At 37.6% G+C, this 8593-nt stretch overlaps 1 protein-coding gene across 3 annotated transcripts in view; it reads left to right on the top strand.

The window, feature by feature from the left end:
* LOC107695342 (myocardial zonula adherens protein-like) overlaps positions 1-8593 on the top strand; it is an 18370-nt gene that overhangs the window by 5926 nt on the left and 3851 nt on the right. For 2 of the 3 annotated variants that reach the window (XM_016495206.1, XM_016495207.1), the window contains 11 exons: positions 1000-1158; positions 1298-1390; positions 2286-2399; positions 2630-2782; positions 3425-3550; positions 3927-4055; positions 4143-4237; positions 5154-5259; positions 5413-5496; positions 5794-5900; positions 5990-7206. In XM_016495206.1, coding sequence (XP_016350692.1) covers positions 1000-1158; positions 1298-1390; positions 2286-2399; positions 2630-2782; positions 3425-3550; positions 3927-4055; positions 4143-4237; positions 5154-5259; positions 5413-5496; positions 5794-5900; positions 5990-6338 — 1515 coding nt within the window. In that variant the 3' untranslated portion in view covers positions 6339-7206. Of the gene's footprint in view, positions 1-999; positions 1159-1297; positions 1391-2285; positions 2400-2629; positions 2783-3424; positions 3551-3926; positions 4056-4142; positions 4238-5153; positions 5260-5412; positions 5497-5793; positions 5901-5989; positions 7207-8593 lie in introns of those variants that run through there. The other variant, XR_001634985.1, reaches the window with a different exon arrangement.

Genomic DNA, 8593 nt, shown 5'->3' with positions numbered 1-8593 from the left:
CCCCCCCCCCCCCCGATCAAATAACCGCAGACTTGGCTAGCATAAGAGACTTGTTTCAAAAATTTAAAAAATATATATTTACCAACCTAAAACTTTTGAATGATAGTAGACACAGTATTTTAGTATTTGTTTGAATGTTTTTGTGTCACCCGGTAATATTATCTGAGTAATTTTATCTATGTTAGCGTTGTAGTTTAAAACACAGATGCTGGTTTCCCAAAAGTTATTTGAGTTCAGTGTGTTATTGTTTGCAAAGCTAGCATGAGCTGAAGGGTATCTGTACAGTATGGCTTCAGGGCTTTCTTTGCACATAAAATGCTTGTTCACTTATTAAACATATCACAAAAGAGTTTTCTTAAGGCGTGCAAAACATGAAATATGACTCCTTTAGACACTAAATCTTAGAGACATAAGTGACCCAGTGTAAAAGGTCACAGAACCTAGAATCCTGCAGCAGAACCAGAATAAATTGTATGGCCATTGATCCCCATCGCTGTGCCCTTGAGCGAGATCTTCTCACCTGTAGTTGCTCCTGGGGTTTGCTATTGTGACAACTTTTTCACTTCACTTTCCTTTCCCCTTGGCATTGTCAAGAAATAAATATTTTCTCTGTGTATTTTCCCTGTATAATGTTAAACACGACAGCATTCCAAGTTTCAAGTTCCTTTTCATATATTCATGGTGAACCTGTGGATATAAAAGAGTGTTTTTATTCTTTCCGACTGACATGCAGAAATATGACACCCTCGCTGAGGACCATTCTGACTGTCTGCATCCCAACCATTATGAACACTCAGCAGCAATGCTTAAAATACCAAAGTGTGTCACTCGCAAATAAAGTCTATCAGTCTCACTCTAATTTTGCAACCAGGATGTTCCAAAAGGCATGCACGCACTCGGTGACATTGGTCTTCACAGCTGTAAACACAACAGTGTCACACTCTCCTTTTAAACACATTCACAAGCTGAAATCTGAGCCCTATGGTCCTATTCCCCCAGCACCCCATGACCAATGGCATCGGTCGGGACCAGCCTGCTCAGCACGGGTCCAGAGTTTATGGCGTGGTGCAGAGCACAGGCACCAGCCACCAACAGGAAGTGATGGCACGTGAGTCGTCTGTCAGTCACCTGAGGGATGAGATGAGGTACATCAGAGAGGTAAGCGCAGAGACTTTTCTTTTGCTACCTAGCTAACTGTAACTTGCAACTAGAAGACTAGTTCTTGCTTAACTAGTTAGCAGATACTTGATGCTATTCAGCAAGCAGATAACTTAAAACCATCCTTCTTTTCTCAAAGGTACGTGACTCTTTGGAAAAAGTCAGAGAGCGGATGTATGGCCAGTTTGGAGGGATGCAACAATCAGTGCAAAAATTAACTCAGGAATTAAAGGTGAGCAAAACACAGCATGACAAATGTTTAAGGAAGGAATAATGGACCAGTCACCCTGACCATCCTGTTGGGTTTTATTATGAAATAATGACAGGCTGACTGACATTGCATATTACACAGCTATTCATCAAAAAAAAAATTATATTAAAAAATACTGATCTGAAATTATTTTCTAATTTAAAATAAATAAAACAAATTCTACAAAATAAAAATGTACTAATAATAATTACAAAAATAAATTTACCCCCGGTTTCACAGACAAGACTTAAGCTAATCCCAGACTAAAATGCATGTTTGAGCTGTCTCTACTGAAAATATCTTGCTCTGACATATCTTAAAATATGTCAGTGTCATTGTTCTGTGTCAAGATGCACACCTGTAATGTTTTCTTCTAAGGCATTTTTGTGAAAGTTGCTTAAATATCTTAATTTAACTAAAGCCTAGTCCTGGCTTAAGCTAAACCCCGTTTGTGAAACCAGGCCTTAGAATTTAGCTCAGAGATAAGACAAACCCTGCAAATTATTACAGTAATATTAATACTGAAGTGCTCTGAGTAAACTACATGACTTTTGCACAAATGACTTTGGCCTGATTTGCAGTCTGGAGGAGTAAGTGCTCTCCTAGTAACGAGGTACACGTTTTGTGTAATTTTGTTGGCAGTTGTGTTTGTATAAAACAAGAGAGAGCAAGTCCATGGAGTGATACAAGAGACATGAAAGCAGGGCCTTATTTCAGGAACCTGGTTGTTGCAGTTAACCAATCAGTTTTCCATAGAGCTGTGTAATAATACCTACAAATATTATCTACCACAAAACCTTACCCTGTCAGGCTTAATAAAAAATACATTTTACAGTGGTATGACAAGTTCTCAATGTGCTGACTGTGTTTGTTCCAGGCAGCCAACTCTCATAAGCGTTACCTTGAGTCAGAGGTGAGGACGAGAAGGGTAGCTATGGAGAGCTTTGACCACATGAACAGCTCCCTCATATCAGCAAACATTGATCTACAGGTACACAATCAATGTGGTCACTGCCAACTGACAAAGGCTTGTTCTGTTCAGAAAAACTCTTGACATTGTTTTTGTAGTCAGCATGCTTAGACTGGTCAACATTTAAATGTCACAAGTGAAAAATGTTTACTGCCAGCATACGCATGCTTTTAGAAAGTACCTTTATATTTGTCCATATGATTAATATAATGCTTATGTGCTGCTGCTGCTGTTGATGATGGCTGTTTTAGAAATCATTGCTGGAAAGCTGTCAGAATCGTGTGGGGAACAGAGATGAGAAGAAAGCTGTGCGCAGCTCGTTGGAGAAGACAGAGGAAAAACTCAAGGAAATGGAAAGACAGCTAGCAGCAGCACAGGCCACAAACCAGTCTCTCAAAAATCAGGTGCACACACAAACACATATTACACAGCACTTTTATTATTATGCAGACCCTTCATGTTACAGACATCCTAATACCATGGTACTTTGTTCCTTTTTGTTAGTGAAACATTACTCTTTAAATACAGAGAAACATTTCATGGTAGATAACAGAGATCTAACACATATTGGCTAGTAAGCATGGACACAATTTACAACAGGAATCTTGTGGTGACAGCAGTGTCCTGTGGTGTGACATGCTACACTTCATCTAAAAATGTTTTTTATGTTCTTATTTTTAATTTTTTCAAATGATTGTATATAAAGTTTTTCAACCTCACATTGAGAGATGACACTATTAAAAATGAAGGTTATTTATTGGTGTCTATGGTTCCATGAAGAACTTTTAATGCACAAAAAGGTTCTTTATAGTGAAAAAAGGTTCTTTAGACTACTATAATGTTCTTCACACTAAGAAAAAAATGGGTTCACTGAAAGGGTCTTTGAGGAAGCCAGCATTGCTGTGAAAACCTTATTTCTTTGAAACCTTTATTTTTAAGTGTGTACTGTACATGGAATATTTGTATTTAAAAGTTAAAAATTTCAATTTTTTACATAAATAGCATGGTTATTAACATGTGACAACTAAATAGCTTTTTGTATGTAGGTGGAGACTTCTCAGGAAGCCAAGACTCAAGCTTTGAAAGAGTTGAGCGCTCAGCTACAGAGGGAATATGAGGAACAGCTGCAAGAACAGCAGAGGAAGTACAGAGAGGAGATAGAGGCTCTGCAGGTACAGATATAACCAAACAAACAGACACTCACAATGCCTCACTGTCCAACTAGTTCAACGAGAGCTGCACTGCATGCTAATGTGACAAATGCATTCGCTTTAATGTGTGTGACTTTTGAAAGATTGTAATACCTACAGACACACTGTAAAAAGACTACATTTGTATTATACTTCACAAGCAGGGCGTAAGGATTCCAATCTCATAACAGGAAACATCTGTAGTTATTCACCAGGGAAGAGAGAAAAATTTTGAATTTTTTTTTTCTAAGTAAGGGTGCCACCTAGTGGTAAAGGTGAAGATTTCAGAGAGAATGGTGATGAAGACTGATGAACAGAGGCAAATAAATGACTGTAGTTCTGACCTTTATGTCCGCAGGCACAGCTTGATGACTACATGAGGAGGCTTGAGGAGGCGGAGAGGAATGCTCAGATAGCTGAGGCAAAGATTGCTGAAAGAGATCAAAGAATTACTGAGGTGGAGAGGCTACTAAACTGTATGGCTCAGGTAAATAATATCAGTTGTTGACTCAGCCTTTGCCTGTTACCCCTGAAAAAAAAAACTTTTTATACAGCACTTCTCTCTTTATAACAGGAGAAGGGTGACCTGATAAAAAAGCTTTGTGAATGTGAACAACGCTTACATGGTTTGGACCAAATTGACCATGCAGACAAAGCTGTGGCCAAACAGTAAGACATTTAATGTATACCTACACTATACTAAGTTTGCATCTGAAACCAGTGGTGATGTCATATTTCCTTAATTCAGGATGGTTTCAGTGGACAGTTTAAGATCTATAATAACCAGATACCATAACTGTAATAAGTATAAGTAGGGCAAAGAAATATAATGCATGATTTCTGCGATTAATATTTGCTTTTTAATGCGTTAAAATAAACTCAGATAACCAGAATTGATTTCCCCCTATTTTTTGAAGAAGCTATGTTACTTGAGCATGTCTTACATGTTCCTTACATCCTTGATACCTGATTGACAGGGACAAAAACATCACCAAACGCACTGTATGAAAAGCATGGCTAAATGTCACATTTATTATAATGGGTTTGCGTGAATATTGTTTAAGGTTCACTTAAATGAAAAGTAGTTATAATATTTTCAATGTTATGTAATAGTTAATAATTGATAAATAAGAACTAGTCTAATCATTTGTAGTTTAGCCCTGGCCTTCAGTTATACTGTAATGGTGAATGGCTATAATTACTGGTTTTATTCCCAGAAAAAAATGAATCAGTACTGACATCAGTGATACTGGCCTTCATTTATAGTATTTAGTGTAAAAAATATTGTTTTAAAATACTGTCTTTATGTTGTTTCTACATTCATTTGGAGATTCAGTGTGAAAATACATTTATGTTTATACATTTTTATGTTATCACGATTAATTGCAGAAATCTTATTTTTAGGTTAGTTTGTTTGGGGGTTTTTTTTCTCTTCAGAATGTTTTCATTTTGTCTCCTCAGAAAAAAAAAACTCGCAATAATACTCTTGGCCAATAATACTGAACAATACCCAATAATACTGGGCTGTATTTTAGTATTTTATTGCGTATGTTATATCACTCCTAAGCAACATGTTCTTTCTCAGGTCTGAGCAGCTGAAAGATGAAGCAGCAGAACTGAGAGAGCGAATAAAGCATCTCAACGACATGGTGTTCTCTCAACAGAGGAAGGTCAAGGCCATGATAGAGGAGGTGAGGATTTACAGATAGACTGTTCGTTCTGTTAATACAGAGTATACTATGTACACAAAATGAATCCAAAACAAACATTTCCTTTCAAGAAATCATGACACCATTATTGTAATTCAATCTTTTTAATTATAAAACAAACAAACAATTCTGCAGGTTGAAACATTGAGAGCAAAAGTTGCACAGAAGGATATGTTCATTTCTGAGCTGCTGGACAGGATTGCCATAGTGGAATGTGAGGTAAGAGCAACTGTTTCCATGTAACAAGATGTGATTTTTGCATGCCCCTCGTCTTTACCAATCTAGAAAGGCACAGCTTGGTTGGAATAAGAATCCTGAATGTGACTATTCTTGAATTCATTGCTGTTCTGTCAGCTGGGCTCTTTTGAGTCCTTTTGGTTGTCATTCAGATTTCTCACACATCTAAACCGAATCAGTCTTTGTCCAGTGTCCTCTTTATGTCTGTGAAATTAATTCTCTACTTAATTTCCCATGCCTATGGTCTGACTCTGTCCTTTGCTTTGCTTCTTTTCCTAGAATAATGAGTTAGGAGACAAGTTGAAGTATTTTATGTCTATACAGAGAGCATCTGAGACTAAAGTAGCCACCCGGGACATTGGAGTTGGCTGTGACCTCCCCATTAGGTAATGAGCACAAGATCACCTTGCCATAAGAAATTTAAAACTGCTTTCAAGGCCACACCTTTACTCACATGCTCTCCCTGTGTGCATAGATCTGAGGAGCTGCCGGATGTCACTCCTGTCCAACCCAGCCCCATCTCATCAGCCCCAAGATCCTCTAGCAGACTGAACTATAGTCTTCTTAAATACACTCCTGGTCAGTACAGCACAATGCTGCGCTCCAGTGTAGTACATACACAAGAAACTGCAACCAGTCCCACACAAACGGCACCTCTGTCTTCAAGTTATGTTCAGACCAGCCATGAAGACGAGGACTCCAAATCTCCAACAGGCTCAGAACTGTCCTCTACCACCAGTCCTAGAGCAAGAACCAGCCCGTCACAGATCTACACTCCTTTTATGAAGCTGATGGAGATGAGCTCTAAAATGAACATTGACTGAATAAAGTTTTACTGAAATGGCAGTGGCAGAAGCTTATGGGACATGAAGTATTGTTGTATGTAACATTACAGTACAGTATATATAAATAACCTACTGATCTGTGAATAACTTTTTTTGGTAGTATATATTGATGCACTCTATTTTGCTTTGTTTACCAAAAAAATAGTGATTTTATGTGACAGCTTTCTATATTTTACAATTATCTATTTATATTTCCATTTTCTGAGACCATATTTCCATTTTCTGAGACCATATTTAAATTATTTTCTAAAGTGTATTACGCCAAATATTATTTTGTTATATAAAAAAACTCAATAATAGGCTCTATATATGAGGGGTTTCTTTAAAGAAAAGGAATGATGGTAGCTATCAGTTGTGATCAAAGCTCAGTACTGGTGTACTGTTTTTTTTTTTTTGCTTCAATGTGTATTGTATTTAAATGTTTTTTTTTTTTTCATTTGTACTAAGAGAGTTGTAGACATTAGTGGTCTCACTCTCTGTTGCACTTTTTCCCCTGGGGTTACTGATGCAAAGACTCCAATTCACCTGATTTTGACGACTCGAAACATTCAGAATGCCAGTTTAAAAAAAGCATTGGTTATAGACCCCCATTGTTGTAGACCAGAGTGCATTACCCATGCACAGACTGTTGAGAGGAAGCAGGCCCCTGTGGATTGTTCGATGTGTTAATGTGTTCATGCACTTTTCTGAAGACTCAGTTCAGTTGCCAAAATCACATCATCTTTTATGATGACTGCAAATGAAGGTTTATAGACTACATTTGGTATTAATATTTTTCACTCACTGAGCACTATATTTACACATTACTGGGTATATTGTTCAATAAATAAAATGTCAAAGCCTACAACTTGGTGGATTTTTTTAACAAAGGTTATTTGGGATTTTTAAAATCTTTATATTGGTTAGCTAGGCATGTGCATCCAAATTATCTCTAGTTGTCTCAGACTTTACTGAGTGGAAACTGAAAAATAAAAAAAGTTTTAAGGCGTAGTAAAATAGTAAATACTGGTGCAGATTTCATGGTGTTGTAGGCAGATTCTGTTCCGTGTCGAGAAACCAAACTGAATAATGGAGCTCTCTATGGGAGAACATGCTTCATTGCAGCAGCAGCAGCAGGTGGGGAGACATGTGGAGTGGGTGCTGCTGAATGTGCATGAAACATCATTGTCACTGCTAAGGAAAGGAGATATATCCATCTGCAGACCCGCAGCACCAGAGCGAAAGACCCATCACACGAATGTCATTTTGTGTTAAATGATTAAAATAATAAAAAAAATCTAATTACTTTAATGTAAAATGTATTTTTGTAAGATCCTGGGACATACGCTTATTATTTATTATTCTTAGTTCTGAATCAGTCAATATTATTTTCAAAAATCGGTTGTGTTTATCACACTGCAAGAGTCCGCACGCGCCGCTCCCGTTGATTGTTGTCGTCATGACAACCTAACATTAGGAAGAACTCCACTAGAGCGTCATCGGTGAGCGGTTTTGTTTATGATATTGTTATTATTAATTCAGATCACTGTTGTGTTACAGTAAGATTATATATTAAGTATTCACAAAAATATCTCAATGACCACCTAAATAATCAGATTTCAGAATCAGAATCAGAATTAGCGTCATTGCCAGGTATGTTTTCACATACGAGGATTTTGTTTTCGTGACAGAAGCTTCCGCAGTGCAACAGAATGACAGCGACAGAACAAAAACACAGATAATAAAAGAAGAATAAAAAAATAAAAAATAGAACAAGTAAATAAGGAATAACAATATATAAATTGACAATTGTATGTGCAGGTATATTACAATAGACAGTTTTGTATGTAACGTTACAGGTATATTATGTGCAAATTTGAGGTGTAGACTAAGTATGTGTGATAAATAAGTGTATGAGTGTATGAATAGGGTTGTGTGTTCCACAGTTATTGTCAAGTGTTCATGAGATGGGTTGCCTGAGGGAAGAAACTGTTCCTGTGTCTGGCCGTTCTGGTGCTCAGAGCTCTGTAGCGTCAACCAGATGGCAACAGTTCAAAGAGGGAGTGTGCTGGATGTGTGGGGTCCAGAGTGATTTTGCCAGCCCTTTTGCTCACTCTGGATGAGTACAATTCTTGAAGAGAAGGGAGGGATGTACCAATGATTCGCTCAGCAGTCCGGACTACCCTCTGTAGTCTTCTGAGGTCAGATTTGGTAGCTGAGCTGAACCAGACAGTTATTGAAGTGCAGAGGATGGA

Source organism: Sinocyclocheilus anshuiensis, unplaced genomic scaffold, assembly GCF_001515605.1.
Source record: "Sinocyclocheilus anshuiensis isolate Anshui unplaced genomic scaffold, SAMN03320099.WGS_v1.1 scaffold282, whole genome shotgun sequence".
NCBI classification, from domain to species: domain Eukaryota; kingdom Metazoa; phylum Chordata; class Actinopteri; order Cypriniformes; family Cyprinidae; genus Sinocyclocheilus; species Sinocyclocheilus anshuiensis.
This window is presented reverse-complemented; position numbering and strand designations above follow the sequence as displayed.